Source organism: Pogona vitticeps, chromosome 6 (assembly GCF_051106095.1).
Source record: "Pogona vitticeps strain Pit_001003342236 chromosome 6, PviZW2.1, whole genome shotgun sequence".
Taxonomy (NCBI): Eukaryota; Metazoa; Chordata; class Lepidosauria; order Squamata; family Agamidae; genus Pogona; species Pogona vitticeps.
The window spans coordinates 120381541-120397761 of NC_135788.1; the positions used below are offsets into that span (position 1 = coordinate 120381541).

The 16221-nt window shown below is 50.2% G+C and overlaps 1 protein-coding gene across 3 annotated transcripts in view; it reads right to left on the reverse strand.

The window, feature by feature from the left end:
• Positions 1–16221, reverse strand: part of GRK1 (G protein-coupled receptor kinase 1) — a 28507-nt gene extending 12286 nt beyond the window's left edge. For 2 of the 3 annotated variants that reach the window (XM_020809620.3, XM_078378200.1), the window contains exons 1-2: positions 9240–9410; positions 1314–2020 (exon numbers count right to left, since the gene is read on the reverse strand). In XM_020809620.3, coding sequence (XP_020665279.1) covers positions 1314–2003 — 690 coding nt within the window. In that variant the 5' untranslated portion in view covers positions 2004–2020; positions 9240–9410. Of the gene's footprint in view, positions 1–1313; positions 2021–9239; positions 9411–11558; positions 11635–16099 lie in introns of those variants that run through there. The other variant, XM_078378199.1, reaches the window with a different exon arrangement.

The window sequence follows — 16221 nt, forward strand, 5'->3', positions numbered from 1 at the left end:
GAGGTAGATTCTCCCACCACACCTGAAATGGCAGGCTAGCGAAGGAGACCTTTCTAACATTCGGACAAAAACCAGCAACGGACCCACTGCCCCTGGGAAAGGGGAGTCATCTCCAGTCCCTGCTGTTGCCCCTCCCCCTCCTCCCCTTTTGGAGCTGTTTTGCCCTTGGCAAGCTGGGGACCTGGCGTCTTGGGGGGCTCATTCAGCCCCCCCCTTCAAAACCCTTCCATGCGCAGGCTTCCAGACCTCATGGGTGCAAAAGAAAGGTTGTGTGATCCATGCTCCCCCTTTTTATGGCCAGGTCAGGGGCCCCCATGATGCCAATGCATGCAAATTATTTGAGTTGGCTGGCTGAGTTAGTATGCTCAATTCCTTGTTATTTCAGTTAGTTTAATTAGGAGCTCTTTTTTTTGGACTTGTATACCGCCCCGTAGCGCTACAAGCACTCTCCGGGCAGTTTACAATTTAATTATACAGGCTACACATTGCCCCCCCCCCAGCAAGCTGGGTACTCATTTTACCGACCTCGGAAGGATGGAAGGCTGGGTCAACCTTGAGCCGGCTACCTGGGATTTGAACCCCTGGTCGTGAGCACAGTTTTAGCTGCAGTACAGCGTTTTAACCACTGCGCCACGAGGCTCTTTTATTTGCTATAGAATGTCTATGTTTTATTGTGTTGTGAGCCACCGAGACTGACCACTAGTCAGATGGGCAGCATGAAAGAATGAATGAACTGGTCGGGTCTAGTGATGTACGCCACCTTGGTACTGTATACTCATTGTTTTGTTCCTAAATATCATCTTTTAAGGTTGCAAGCTGTCTTGGGTCCTTTTCTAAGGAAAGGGCAGGCTATGTATGTACAAACCAGACAGACAGTCAGACAGACTGACAGACTGACTGACAGACAGACAGACAGACAGACTGTTTCCCTGAAAATAAGACCTAACCTGAAAATAAGCCCTAGTAGGATTTTTCAGGAGGCTCATTATAGAAGCCCTACCCCCCAAAATAAGCTCCAGTTAAGAGAACCCCTTGCCCTCCGCCCTTGTGCAGCAACCAGAAGAAGAGGACAGGGCTGTATCTGAATCAATGTACTAGATTGTTGTACATAAAAAAGATAAAACATCCCCTGAAAATAAGCCCAAATGTGTTTTTTTGGAGCAAAAATTAATATAAGACCCCGTCTCATTTTCGGGAAAACAGGGTAGGTGCACAGATGGTGTGTATTCGCGAGGCAGAGCCCAACCTTGCGGGCTGTGGATTCAGCCTCCTCGGCCGCAGTCCCGGCCGCCTTTTCCGCCCCACCTCCTCACCTCGTAGCCCTTGCGCTTCTTCAGCCGCTTCTTGTTGAGGCGCTTGTTGGCGTACATCTTGCCGGTGGCCTTCATCTGGCAGGCACAGACCTCCCCGAAGCCCCCTTTCCCCAGTACTCGGAAGTCCATGAACCACTCGTCCGTCACGCTCTGGCTCTCCAGCCACTTGAACTGAAGGAAGCGGTAGAAATGCAGGCTCTCCTTGTATTTCCCGAGGGCCTTCTCCTCCAGGTGCTTCAGCAGGTGCTGCTCGGACTCCTTGAAGAGGTCCCCGTGTCCGTGTTTACCGTCTTCCTTCACCCTCATGATGGCCTTCTCCTCCAGGAAGGAGCAGAATTCCTTGGAGGCCGAATCGAAGTACTTGTTGATGCTCTTCTGGGCTTTTTGGGGCCTCTCGGGCTCCTCCGACGTGTTGTATTCCTCGATGCTCTTCCACAGCCCGCCGGCCGCCTTGAACTCCTCGGTCTCCTCCAGGAACTGCTGGAAGAGCCGTTTCCCGATGGGCTGCCTCACGCAGATGAAGTTGAACGAGAGGTCCAGGGTGTCCTTGAGGTGCTCGCACTGCGTGATGTGGGGCAACTTCAGCTTGGCCCGCATCTTCTTGTCCCGGCCAGAGGAAGGGCCGCCTTCTCCTCGGGCGGAGACGTAAGCCGAGTTGGCCACCACCGTCTCGAGGCCTCCAATGTCCATGATGCCGTTGGGTCAACCTGGAAAGCAAAGAGAGAGAAAGAGAGGGTGAACTCAGGAGGGGACCTCCTTGGTACTCTTCTTACCTGTCGTGAAGATGGGGTTGAGGTGACCCGTTAACTCAACAGCAATTTCCATCCCTGGTTCCTTCCCTCCAATCCCCAGATTATCCTCTGACATTTCAGGGTTTTTCTAGCTGGATTGGGGAACCGAGTTCCTGCACCTTTAACCGTTGGGTGGAAGGGAACATTTCCAGATGGGCATCGTCTCATGAGGGTCTTATTCCCAAGAAATGCTAATTTCCTCGGCTCCTTTGGGATGCATGTCTTTACCAACTGCCCTCTTTCCCCAAAAATAAGACCTAACCTGAACAATAAGCCCTAGTAGGATTTTTCAGGATGCTCGTCATATAAGCCCTACCCCGAAAATAAGCCCCAGTGAAGTGAAACCCTCGTCCTCCACCCTTTGGCAGCAGCCAGAAGATGACATGACTGTATTTGACTAAATGTAGATTGTTATACATGAAAAAAAATAAAACATCCCGTGAAAATAAGCCCCAATGCGTTTTTTGGAGCAAAACTTAATATAAGACCCTGTCTTATGTTTTGGAAAACACGGCATATATATGACTCAGACTCAACCGAGAGCCAAATGTCACGGATAGAATCAACCCACTAGGACGCAGGAGACCCGAGTTCAAATTTCTGTTTGATCGTTGAAACTTACTGGGGGAGGGGGTGGCCACGGTGAGACTCTTCATGAATATTTCACATACATACCACAGAAAACCTCTTAGGATCACCATTAAGTGGGAAGCTTCTTGATGACACAGAACGTAACAAAGGTCTATTACAATTCATTTAGTTAAAAAAATTTTACCCCGCCTTTCTCCTCAAAAAGGACCCAAGTCCCTTCATCAACAAGCAGAACTGAATGCTAAATTTACTGAGGGTGGTGGCAGTGGTTGTTTTCTATAGGTGCTGGACCCACAGCCAACTCACAGATCTTCCAAGAAAGAGAAACATGCATTTGAAGGAAAATCTTGAGACCGTCCAGTCTACCCCTCTGTCCTGTAGAGCAAGGGTTTCCCCGACTTTGGGTCCTTCAGATGTTCTTGGACTACAACTCCCAGAAGCCTTTTCACCCCTACCTCTGCTGGCCAGGATTTCTGGGAGTTGAAGTCCAAGAACATCTGGAGGCCCAAGGTTGTGGAAATCACAGCCATATAGGATCTAGAATACCAGATACTGCTTCAGCGTCTCTAGCAGATCGACATCTGGCGTCTATTTCGATACCTTCAGAGAAGGGACACCTCCAGGAAGTTGTTCCACAAGGAGCATGGAAACCTTGGTTTTCTTAAACTACAGCTCCCAGACACCTCCCAATGCCGGGAGTTGTAGTCCAAAAAGTTATTTCAATCTTTTATAAAAAAAGAATAAGATTTCGGGTTCCCTAGATCCAAAAACGTAATTTCCATGACCCAACAGCTCTTATTATTAGAAGGTTTTTCCTAATGTTCAAACAAAACCCATCATCCTGTGCTGTCCTCCAGAATGGCTAGAAAGGGGTCTATGCTATCCCATCTCAGTGAGCCGATCAGATCTCTGGAAACAAGTTTGGATTGACACGTTTCTCTGGTCTTTTCTAGATCTACAATTAAGGTTGGTACTCTTTCGGCCGATTCCTGCTTCTTCCTGCTCCTGCCCTTTCTTAAAAGTACTGTACAATATATATCCTAGCTGATGAAAGTGAGTGACCTCTTTTTCTCGTCTTTAGAATGATTCATCCTCTTTAACAAGTTACACTAACAAATAATCCTAACTCATTTCACTATCGTGGGTGAAGGCCAGGTTAGGTGACCTGTGTGACTTAGTCGGCTGTTCAGGGACAACTTAAGCCCCCGCCGCCGCCCATCCTCCTTCTTGGGCTCCTTTATCTTTAGACCGAACATGGGCTCAAGGGTTTGTCCATCAGAAGACCCCCCTCTGAATAACAAGCTAGCCTCTAATAACCTTGCACAGAGAGGACTGCCCTTCATAAAAGGGGACATGTGGCCACCTTAGGAGAGACACCTGGCCACAGAGGAATGGGTGTTCTTTAGATAGTGCTGACCTTGTGACTATTGAAGAGACGTAATCACTCTGGAAACTACCAGCAAGGCGAAAAGAAAAGAAAAAACGATGTGTTCGAGAAGGTCCCGAGCAATGTTAATTGGTAGCTTTCCTCTTACATCCTCTGTTCCATTCATTGCTCCCTCTTGAGAGGGGCAGCAGAAATGCCTTCTTAATTGTCATTTCAATTAGTTAGCTTGTCTCCCTTGGGCGAGCGGGGTAGACTGGGGTTTATGGACCTTCTCTTATTATTTTTTCTTTTCTGTGGCAAAGCGAGCGTTATTTAGCAGGAACCACTAAAATGGGCATCGGGCACAAGAAGGAAGCTAGCAATTAAGAGTGCAATAAGGTCTGAAAAATCACGATGGTGTTTTGCTCATCCACACCAGACGGGCAGAAATTATGATTGCTTTTTAAAGGGCTGTTTGCTTTTTAACCCTGGAGAAAAAGGAGACGGGGACTCGGAAAACATTAACGACCGGCAACAGCACCCCCAGGTTTTGGGAAAACAGGAGAGCATTGGGTGTCAGATGTGGAAGCAATAAGGGTGGGTGGTTCACTGATGAATGGGGACAGTGACCTTTATCAGGGATTCTGGGGAGTGCAGTTCGTCTTTCACTAGGGGAGGGGGGACACGCTCATTTCTTGTGTCCACGGCTTGTCCGTGAATCAATTTATCCCTTATTTATCACTGTAGTTCCATCTCCTACTTTTTCCTCCAGCGAGTTTAATGGGGGCTCCATGCCTCCCAGTTTTACCTTCCCAGCAAACTGGGGCAGACACAGTGATGGAACTCAGGGCATCCCGTGAGTTTTGTGGCTCAAGTGTGGACTGGACGTGGTCTCTCCAGCTCACTGTCCAAGGCTCTAACCACTACCCCACACCGGCCCCTTTCTCTGCCTTCCACGTCAACACCACCTTGGTATCTCAGCATTTAATGCAAATCCCGGACCCCCCTAGGAAGGCCCAAGGAAAGTAGCTGTGGAGTAATTAAGTCTGCATCAGGGCATCTAAATGAGAGCGTGGTGAGGATTAACCCGAGTGAAGCAGGACAAAGGGTGGACAGGCCTTTTGGGAGTAACCAATTGCTCCTCGGATTCCAGGAGGAATTGATGAGGATCACTTCTGAAAAGGCATGTTCACCTTGTCCTGCTCTACTCTGGCTCCACTCGTCACTTTCTAATTTAGAGAGAGAGAGAGAGATCACTACAGCGCTGTAATGCTATAGCACTAGCCCGGGTTGAGCAAGTGCCTTTCTCGATGCCACAGAAATGAGAATCCTCTTGTTGTGCCTTGGATGCAAAGCAAAACTTTGGGTCATTCCTGCCTCCTGCAAAGCAGAAACTAGCATTTCATAAGCCATGCCCTGTCGTGCAAATGGAAAACCTCTGCCGGTAAGAAGAGCTGATCCCCCCCCCCGGCTGGTTTCCCAGGGTTAATGCATGGCATGAATGGGGTATTAATGGGGAACGGCCTGTGACTCCGGGCCAAAACCGCTCGTGATCTCCAAGGACATCAGTGACCAGCTCTTCTAATTAAAAAGCAAACGATGAAAGCCCAAACACTGTGTATGTGTGTGGGGGGGAAGAGGGCATGCCACCTCCCTCTCTGCGCACTGCAGGCAGCTCTCAACCTCTCACAGTCCGCAGGGCGCACTTCTCCATAGGAGGTGGCGCAAAAGAAGTCAAAGGATCACATAAGGTTGCAGGGAGCAAACCAACCCACCCACCATAGAAACCTCAAGGCTGCTTCCCCGGGCACAACGAAACATTGGAAAGGCTCACAAGTTGATTCTGGCATCAGCTTTGAGTGGGCCAGGAGGCTCCTGTGGGGGCTGCAGCGGGCCAAGGCGCTCCCCCTCTGAAAACACCAGCAACAGAGAGAGACATGAGAACGTGGTGCTTTGAGACTACTACTTCCAGAACCCACCAGCCAGCTGGCCCAAGGCCACCCAGGCTGGCTCTCCTCGCAGGTGGCCCGGTCGATGGGGTCCCCCAAACGGTGGCCACCGAGTTCTCCACTTGCTCAAACTGACCTTTGAAGGCAAGATCCTTCAGCCCAAGTTTGAAGGTTACTTTTCGGACAAGGGGACTCGGCCGATTACCTTCCTACACCGCCCCTGATGATGTGAGCAAGGGCCGATGGGGACGGCCGCCCGAGGGCAGCTAGAGAGAGGCCACAAGCCAACTTTTGTGGTGCCATGCAAAAAAAGGCAAGGGGTTTCGCCCGGGCACGGCCACCCTCTTACCCAGGAGCAGACTCCCCGCTGGAGTGGAGCGGGTCCCCATTAGCCTTAGCCAGAGCAGATGCAGTGGGAGGCCGCATCCTGCTCTCCCTCCGCCGGGGAATCGGGTCCTGTGTCCGGGGAAAGGATCCTGCCCAGTTTCCCCCCTTCCCCCTCGGAGAGGGCACAAGCCACACTTAGGCCACCCAAGCCGCTTAACGGGGCAGATTATCAAAGGTTTTGCCGGCTTGGCCCTAATGGGATCGGACAGCCTCCTTCCCCACCCCCACGCTCCCGAGCGCCAGGCTCCCCAGCGGGGTCGCCCCTCTCCTGCCCAGCGTGCCAGTGGGGGCACCCGGAGGGGTGTGCGGGAGGGGGAGTTCTCATTCGCCCAAGCAGCCCCTTGCAAAACAGAGGGTGGTCGCCTGGACGGGGAAGCCTACGAAAGAGCCGGGCCTGGGGACGGGCACGTTGGCAAAAATCAGAAGGCCTCCTTTGGCCACAAAGATGATCAAGCCGTGGCCTCGGATGCCCAGTTTAGCCCCCCCCCCGCTGGCAAGCCTCCTGGATCTGGCAGGTGGCAAACCACAAACATATCTCCCGTCCACTGACGCCGATGATGGCAGCTTCGCGCTTCAGCCTTGCAGCCCGGCCGCCCCCAGCCTGACACCCTCCAACGGGCGACGGGACTAGAACGCCCGCCTCGCCCAGCCTCATGGGGACGATGGGAGCTGTAGTCCACCTACAATCTCTGGGATTTTTTTAGCTTCCTTGGGAAGCTGCCCAGGCAGACAGGCAGGCAGAACGGAGTCATCGCGGGGGGGAGGGCCCAATCCACCGGGAGTTATGAACACAAGCAGGAACTCTGCAAAATGACGGGGCGATGCAGGAAAGGGCATGCATAGATTTTTTTTTTAAAAAAAGAGAAAACTAAACTGGTGACCAACAGAGAGCATGGACTCTTGGAAATTTGCCAGCCTGGAAGAAGACCCAGTTTCATGAGTTTATGATCGTTTTGGATACATCTAGGATGGTTATTGGCCACCTTGATACACCCTGATTTCTGGTGGCTGGTTTGCATTGGTGTCTTAATAAATAGACGTATACATGGCACATGCACACTCATTCAAATGTGTTCAATTTTAGAAAGAAACCATTAGCGAACCCAGAGACCGGCCAAAAGATGACCCGCCACAGCCGCCTCGTGTTCCCCTCCTTGCTCTCAGCTTTATTTTATTTTATTTATTTATTTTATTAGATTTATACCCTGCCCATCTAGACCAATGGTCTACTCTGGGCGGCAAGCACAGAGTTGCCACCGACCCGCCCATCCCGGCCCCATCCCCAGTCGTCCTAAAGCAGGGCTTGGAAAAGTTACTTTTCCCGACCACATCTCCCAGAACCTCCCAGCCAGTGTGGGAATTTGACTTTTTTTTGGAATATATTTCCCAGAAAAACTCTTGCAAGCTACTTGGAAAAGTTACTTTCTGTCGGCATGCCGTGTACCTTTGGGCATTAAGCCACAGACACGTGGATAGCTTTACACAGAAGCCTCGAGGTTTTCTTCCGAAGGACTCACAAGATGTTTTCAAAGGGAGTTTAATTTGATCCATTAATACCCACTTAAATACCCTCTAGGATGGCTTATATTACATAATCTATCCCCTCCCCACCCCCTGCATTCAGCATCCTCTGGAAACCTTAGCAAGCGCATTTTAAAAAACCAGTCCAAGCATGTTTAAAACATTTTTAAAACAGTCCAAACATCCCACGTTTCTTAAATAAAAAAAATATATCTTTTAAACATTCAAAACAGATATTTTAAAATCTTTTAGTTAGTTAATTAGTTTGACGTTGTTTCTGGGAAGCAATATACTGTACTTTTATTAGAGCCGCCGTAGAAAGCGCAGGCCAAAACGTAGCGCTTAAATATTTCTGCCTGCTTGCCACTCTTGTTAAGTGCCACGATATTTTTAACATGGGTTTTAAAATACGGATTTCAAAGCACACGTTTAAACACACACACCCCGAGAGCCGGAGGAGATGGGGCCCGTTTCCTTTTTTATTTACAAAGACCGAGAAGGAGGAAAGGAAAAAGATTCCTTAGCTGCATCTCTGATCTGCCTCTCCTTCTTGAATAGGGCTCAGTTTTTTACTCCATTTGCTCCTTTCTGAGTTTTCTGGGTGGAGAGGTCCCCAAGGAGCCACCGGAGATTTCTCTCCAAAAAGCTGCCTCCTGGGGGGTGAGGTGGGGAGACCCTTAATCCGTGGCTGTCAGGCTTGGGGGGGGAACCACTGGAACATACAGAATGGGGTGTCGGGGTAAAGCCTGGGGCAGAATCCCCCAAACAGCCATAAAAAACGTGAATACAAGAGTCGGCTGATGACGAGGGAGCAGGAGGTCAGACAAGCGACCCCTGATTTTGCAGGAAAGAGGGAAACACATTATTTCCTGAACCCCCTTCCGAGCTTTCTCCAGATTTTTCCCCCTCTCCTCTGCACAAGACAGACATCCCCAGGATCCTGCCTCCTGAATTAATTTCTTTACGATATTTTTACCCCACTTTTCTCCTTAAAAATGTCCCAAGGCGGCTTGCCTGCTTTTCCCATGGGCAACCCCCCCACCCCCTCAATAGACTTCCAAATCACCTTCCACGCTCCGGATGATGCAAGGCAGCAGCCACCCCAAGGAAGACTGCCCCCCCCTCCGGCTTGATCCAACCTTCAGCCCCCCACCCCATCATCTGCTCTTTGCTTTCCCCCCAGGGATCCTCCAGTCCCCCCCCAATGGGGACCCCCACAATTCAACCCTCCCCGGCCTCTTTTCCCACCTACCCTCTATAAACAAGGAGCCAAGACCCCACACCCCAAAAGGGTACAGAAGGGAACCCCTTTTGCGCTCACCGTCCAGATGCTGGAGAGAGGAAACCACGCGGCTTCAGCTGGGGGGGCCCTGGGAGCTCCCCCCCACCCCCACCCCCGGCCTCTCAGTGCTTGGCCGGCACCGGGGACCAACTGTCAGCCTTCCATCCAGAGGAAACTCAGCAGTGAGAATTAGCAGGGTTGGTCGGAAGGGGGGGGGATGATGATGATGGACTGGGTGGCTGCAATCCTCGTGGGCTAAGATTAGCTCCCCCAGCCCCTTGCCAAGGCGGGGGGGGGGGCGGTGGTGGCAACAGGAAGCAGAGCAGCAACCTGTCAAAGGTGATTAAGGAAATCCAGAGAGTCAAAAGGCCGTTGCCACCCAGCAGGTAGAGAGGCTGAAAGTTTTCCATCAGCTAAGGAGCAACACAGGACTCGGCTAACCCAGCCGGATCAGCACCCTCTTTTTTGGAAGGGGGGGGTCACGTGCTGCAACGGTTTGGTGGCGACCTCTCAGGTGTCAATCGTGTAGGAAATACAAAGACAGCACAAGACTGTCCCCCGGGGTCTGGTAGGGCCATGGGTCAGCTTCGGAGTCTCACAGAGTTCTTTGGCCGGAAAGGCCAAAGCAGGTGTATTGCTCAGGTTCAATCATCGAAGCAGAATTGAACCTCGACCGTCTTGCGGATGCTTTTGATCTCAACATTTGGAGAGGACACACACACACAAAAAAACAACCCTCCAAAGCCCCCACCTCAGAAAATGCCAAAAAAACATAAACACTTAAGTATCAAAGGCTATACATGGCATGGTCTCTGGCGTCCTCTAGTGGCCCGTTCTGGAAAATACATCCAGGAAATATATGTAAATACTGTACTTATTTCTGGAGGGTATTACTTAATATTTTCAACCAGCAGGTAAGTGAATGGATAGGGGGGGGGCTCCTACTGTATTCAGGGAAGAGTGACTTAGGGAGGGAAGTTGGAATGCCTGGATCTATTCTCCAGTCCGACACCATTCTAGCGCATTAGAATGTTGCCAACTGCTTTCAGGGGAAATGCTCCTCTGCTCCTATGACTAGCCTGATACAGAAATTCTACAAATCACAGCTTTTCCTATTGCTGGTTGATAGGCTGCTAAAAGGGTCACCTACTAAATTTTGGTGGAACTGGCTGGGGGTCCAGATTCGGTAAAAGATCCGGTAAAACGAGCAGGTGACCCTCATGAACTGGAAAAGGACTTTTCAAGAGGCACAATTTTTCAATGATTATAATTCAGATCTACCAAACAAACAAAAAACTTAAATAGTTCGGATGAGAAAGTTGGCCTTTGCATTTGAAACCTCTGTCTGAGAAATGGGATTTTTGAAAGTAAGGAGTTCCGCAGGCTGCCAACTCACCGCTGCACGTCAAGAATGTCCAAAGTCAGATTTTGAATGCAGCATTATGCCAGCTGCAACGTAGGAATTTTCAGCCCTAAATTTAAAAAAAACAACACCTGAAATAAAAGATGGTTTGCTGCCAGGTGTTAAAATGCTCCTAGGAATATTGAGAGATATACAGGAGTGTTTGGACGAGGACCGCTTCTGGATGGAGACCGCTGGCTGTTTTGCTGTGTCCTTCATCGCCACCTTGGTTGGAGGATTATGGGAGTTGTAGTGCAAAAAAACAACAGCTATTTGCACCTGTTGCCGTGACGGAGTATGTGTGTGTGTGTGTGTTCTGTGTTGTCAAATCCGAACGGAATTATAGTGACCCGCAAAATAGGGCTTTCAAGATAAGTGGAGCTGTTGAAGGAGTGGTTTGAGCAGTTCCACGCCCCCAGTGGGATTCTGGGGCGTGAGCAGAGATTCGAACTCTGTTCTCCAGAGCCCATCGCTCTGCCCACTGTGATGACCCTCTGCCTTCATGGATCGAGTGCGCTTCCCCCCTGTTGCCACCAGGGGGTGCCTCGACACCTGCAGTGCCATGTGCACGCGGGCTTTGGCCCCGGATTGCCTTTGGATGCTGAACAAGGAAAGGGGGGCGGGCAGGCAGGCAGAGGCAGACAAAATTTGGCCCCGGTGCCCGGCCCGGCCTGGACCCCTTCCAGGGACAAACCATCATCCTTCATCAAGGCAGAGGGTTACCTGGGAACTCGCAGGAGAGGGTCCATTCCTGGCCAGAGTCTGCAAAAGGGCTCCCAGCATTATTCCCCGGGGGAACTGAAGCAAGGTGGCCTTGCTCTCCCCCCCCCCCAGGAGGTTTTGTGCCTCTTTGAACAGCTGAAAAGGTGATGCTTCCTTGGCGCACACACCCATGCACACACACACACACACACACACACACACAAAATAGCCCGGGTTGGGGGAGAAATGCTTACCTGTTGGATTTCTGCCTGTACCTGGCAGTACAGAAAGGTCCTTGGAAGAAACAGGCAGAAGATTTTGCGGCCTTTCCTGTTTGGGAGAAAAATAAATAAATCACTTTTTTTTCCAGGACAACTGTTCCCAGAATCCCCCAGCAAGAGCCAGACAGGGGCGGTCACTCCAAAATTTACTTTTATAAACTCTGATCCCTACCTGAAACAGCGTGGGTCATACGATCGTGAGCCTGGCTGCCATCGACCCTGGTGAGATTTCCGGCCAACTCAGGGGGCTCTTCTTTTGTGGGAGCCTCATGGTGCAGGGGTCAAACTGCAGTACTGCAGTGAAGACTCCGCTCACGGCCCGATGGATTCAGGTAGCCGGCTCAAAGTTGACTCAACCTTCCATCCTTCCACAGTTTTCCAGGTAGATAATTACCCTTCCCTTCCTCTAGGGGGTGCCCTGGGGGCGACGGTGCAGCTGGCCCAAGGCCATCCAGGTTGGCCCTTTCTCCCAGGAGGCACGGAGGGGAATCGAACTCACAACCTCTGGCTCCACAGACAGATGCCTAAATCACTGAGTTATCCATATAAGCCTGCAAGATTTATATAGTCAGACGTATCTTATAGAGCAGTGGTTCTTAACGTGGGCGATAATGCCCCCCAGGGGGCGATTTCATTTTTCAGGGGGGCGGTAGAACGAAAAGGGGCGGCGTGGGGGCGCTGGAGCAGAAGGGGGGCGGTAGGGGGGCGCTGGAGCAAGCCAAACCTGTGAAGATGCCTGCAGCCTTTTTACAGTGGGCATGAATATATATTTTCCTCCAATTTTAATTTAGTTTCAGAGTTTTTGTCTTGAAATTTTTAGTTGCTGCATTTGTTTTTATGCCCTTTTTATATTTCTTTTTGCGTCTTAAAATTCACTTGCAACTAAATCATTAAATGTTACTTTTTGGGGGGCATTTCATTTTCTTGGAATTTAATTTTGTTTTCAGGGTCATTGGATTTAAGTGTCTTAAACAAACAAACAAACAAATAAGATATCATCACCGCGGGGAGGGGGGCGATGATAACTTCCTCAATGGCTCAAGGGGGCGTTTCTTTCAAAAAGGTTAAGAACCACTGTTATAGAGTACCTATAGAGCTGGCTTGGAGTTCTAGTTTTGTCCACTGACCACAATAAATTTCTGCAATATAATCTAGACAGAGACTGGGGCGGGGGGTCTCCTTTATTCTTTTCCAGACTACAGAGCCTCCCAGAATCTCCCAGCCAAAATGACCCAAAATGTAGTCCACAACAGTAACTTTTCCAAGTTTCTCTTGGCTCCCCAGGCTTTCCTACCTATGAACACTCCCGACCAACATGCCCCCCCCCCAAAAAACACCACCGCTTGGTTCGAACACGAGGCAGGGGCATTTTTACCAGGCCGCTGGAAAAAAAAAACCAGACGTAGGCTCACTTTCGAGCCCAACAGGACTCCGAGTCAGGGTGGGCAGGCCTGACGAAGAGGCTTGTTGCATTCAAAAGCTTGCCTGCATCTTTTTTTGGAGTTAAGTCTAATTTTTAAAAAAATATTGTTTTCTCCTTTTTGGTTTCTGTACCATGCCGCTTTTTTCCCCTTCTTCTCTTGTGTTAGGGCGACTCTTTTAGAAATATGACTAGCCCAGGGCCGGTAGCCAGAAGAAGCACCCAAACCGACTGCTGGCCTTGAGCAGCAGCAGCAGCCTCCTCCAGCAGCAGGGTTAACTTTAAAAGAAAGCAAAAAACGCCTGGGCGCTCTTTCTTTCCATGCACCGTCTGCCTCCGTCCTATTTTGCCTTCCATCCGTCAAGCCGTGTCCGGAGGCGACGGCCCCAAACCAGCCAGGCAACAATCCCGCACCCTCTCGAAAGACCTGGGCTCAGCTCCATCCAGTTTGGTAACTTGGGAAAGGTGCTGATTATGTGATGCTGGACCATTGACAGATGATGGGGAGACACTGAGGCTGAGCCTTGGGCGAAACATGTCCATCCATGACCACCTCCCCCTGCTGCAATACATTATGCCTTTTTTTACCCCAGAATTTTAGCTGTAGTATCTCTCACTGTTGCGGAGTTTTTAATTTCCAGTTCAATTCCTCTAGCTGCTAGGCAGGAGTGCAGGGATTCACAGAGCCGAATAGTTTCCACTTCCTCAGATGAGTCCACCTCTTTTTTCCTACTAACGGCCATTTACAGTCTCAATCCCTCACTCTGAGACATCAGGAGGAGAAAGAATAGAAGGTTTCATTGACTTATAATGTTGACTTATAATGGACACACAGGACCGCTTTCAGCAGACTTCAACGGATTCTAGAGAGGGAAAAGGCACCGAGCGGAGAGGCGGGGCTCCCTTCGAATTCAGAGGCAGGGAAGGAACAATTGGTTGCCGCTGGATAGATTGACAGAAAGGACCCTCCCAGATAAACCTTGAGATGGTATATGATAGACCATGACTTGCAGAAAACTTGCAGCCTTCCAGATGTTGTTGGACTAGAACTCCCGTCAGCCCCAGATGTTTTTGCCCATTGTGAAGGACGACAAAAGCTGTCGTCCAAAACACAGCCTATCTTAGTGGCCATTTGGGCCCTGCCTCAGATTCCTATATACTACAATTCCATATATTTTAATTTTTGTAACCCTGTTTTAGTGTTCCTGCATTTTTTTTCATATACTACCACTAATAATAACAATTACATGCTAGCAAGTCAACTCTGACATATGGCAACCCTTTTTAGGGTTTTCCAGGTAGAGGGGATCCTCAAAGGTGTATTACCACTTCCTTCCTCTAGGGGGCGCCCTGGGATGACGGCGCAGCTTGCCCAAGGCCACCCAGGCTGGCTCTCTTCACAGGAGACCCCGCGAGGAATTGAACTCTCAACCTGGGAGCCTCAAAATACAGCCACCTTCAACCTCTGAGAGGCCCTAACTCCACAACATTTGGAGGGTCACAACTTAGTCACACTCGACTCCTGATTTCCAAGTCCCCGCACTTTCCACATTCCCCGTTCTTGTTCACGGCCTTCGTGCTCTCCCCTCTCCGGTCCCGGGGTCCTACATCTTTAACTCTGGTTATCCACTTGGGCTTCCTCCCTTTTTAAAAAATTTAAAGGCCCTTTTCCCCTTCTCTCCTCTACGTTCCCCTTATATTCGTTATTCTGTCACTGACAGCTTCTGCTTCCTTAGTTGGGATGTTTGTGAGCACTCCGTGACGTCACAGGAACTTAAGAAAGTCGTGGGGAACTGTCAACATTTCTATCAGAAATGCCTTGATGCTCGGTGGTGCTGTGGGTCGTCCATGCCGCAGCAAGGCAGCCCGGTCAGGACTTTATGGAGAAGTCATTTTCATTTTTTTTTAACCAAATATGTAAGATTTCACAAAAAGCCTGCTGGGGCAGGGGAGGTGGTTTTGCTGAATTTCAGAGGCACAACGGAGCTGAGGATGGGATGCGGAGGACGTGAAATTAGGCGCTTGAAAAAGAGGTGATCCGCTCTTGCGGGATCTGGGTGTAAGGACTGGTTTGTGAGATTTCTGATCTTTCACGCCCATGGATGGAGCAGGAACTGCAGTCGTGAAACACGCCTACCCACCTGTGCAGATGAGCACGGATCAGCACAACCCTAGGGTACGCACAAACAGAGCACACACCCGGACCAAGTGGAGCAATGGAAATAACGACAAATCCATCACCATTCAATAATGGTGCAAGTGTTGGGGTTTTAAAACCTCGCATGCTGCCTTTAGTAGATTTGGCTGGGCGGGACCTTTCTAGGCTAGGCTGGCTGTCAATCTATCCAGCACTAACCAATCGTTCTTTTTGCCTCTGAATTTGAAGAGAAACCCCGCCTTACGGCCGAGTGTTCTTTTTCCCTCTCATCTGTCTCAGTCGGTCGTTTGCTGTTGATCTGTTCGCAGCTGTAGGTAATGAAACCTCCTTATTCTTCCTCCTGCCAAGGTCTCAGTGACTGAGACGCTAAGTGCTGGAGGGGCTGATCCCCAGGGAGGATGGTTGACAGCAATCATGTTGAAACTACGAGGAGGAAAGAGGGAACGGTTCTCCCAGACTCCTCTGGACTTTCTGGGCTTAAAGGAAGCCACCGGTACAAGAGCACATGTTGTGGGTCCCTGATAGCCTGGAGAAAAGATTTATGAAAACAGCCGGCTGGCTTTGGGCAGAACTTGGAAAAGTTACCTGTTTTTTTTAGCCTACGAATCTGACAACTAGCTGGCAGCGCCGTGTAAAGAAAGGAGGGAATCTGTGTTTTTTATCTGCATTTTGGTGCCTGACCACATCTTTGCCCCTCTGTTTGGGAAGGGCTGCCGAAGTGCCGGGAGGGGGGGCTCTTGTCCGCCTCCCTCCTGACTCTCGTGTCAGAATGGGTGCCATCCGATTGTTTCCCACAAGCCAGCTTCGCCCAATTTCCGACATGGCCTCCTGACGTTCCCCCTTTATTTCTGCAAGAACCAGACCTCTTCACACACCCACATACCCCTCCCTCTCAAAGCAGCCACTTTAGACTTTGGCCCAAACCGTTGCAGAGACCTTTTTATCCCCCTCTTGACCCTTGCAACAACAGCCACCGATTTATTGAGGCCGAAGTTGTTTGCTTAGGGTTGGGGCCCTGAGGAAGCCACCGGCGTCTTCACAGAGACTGCTGACTAGCT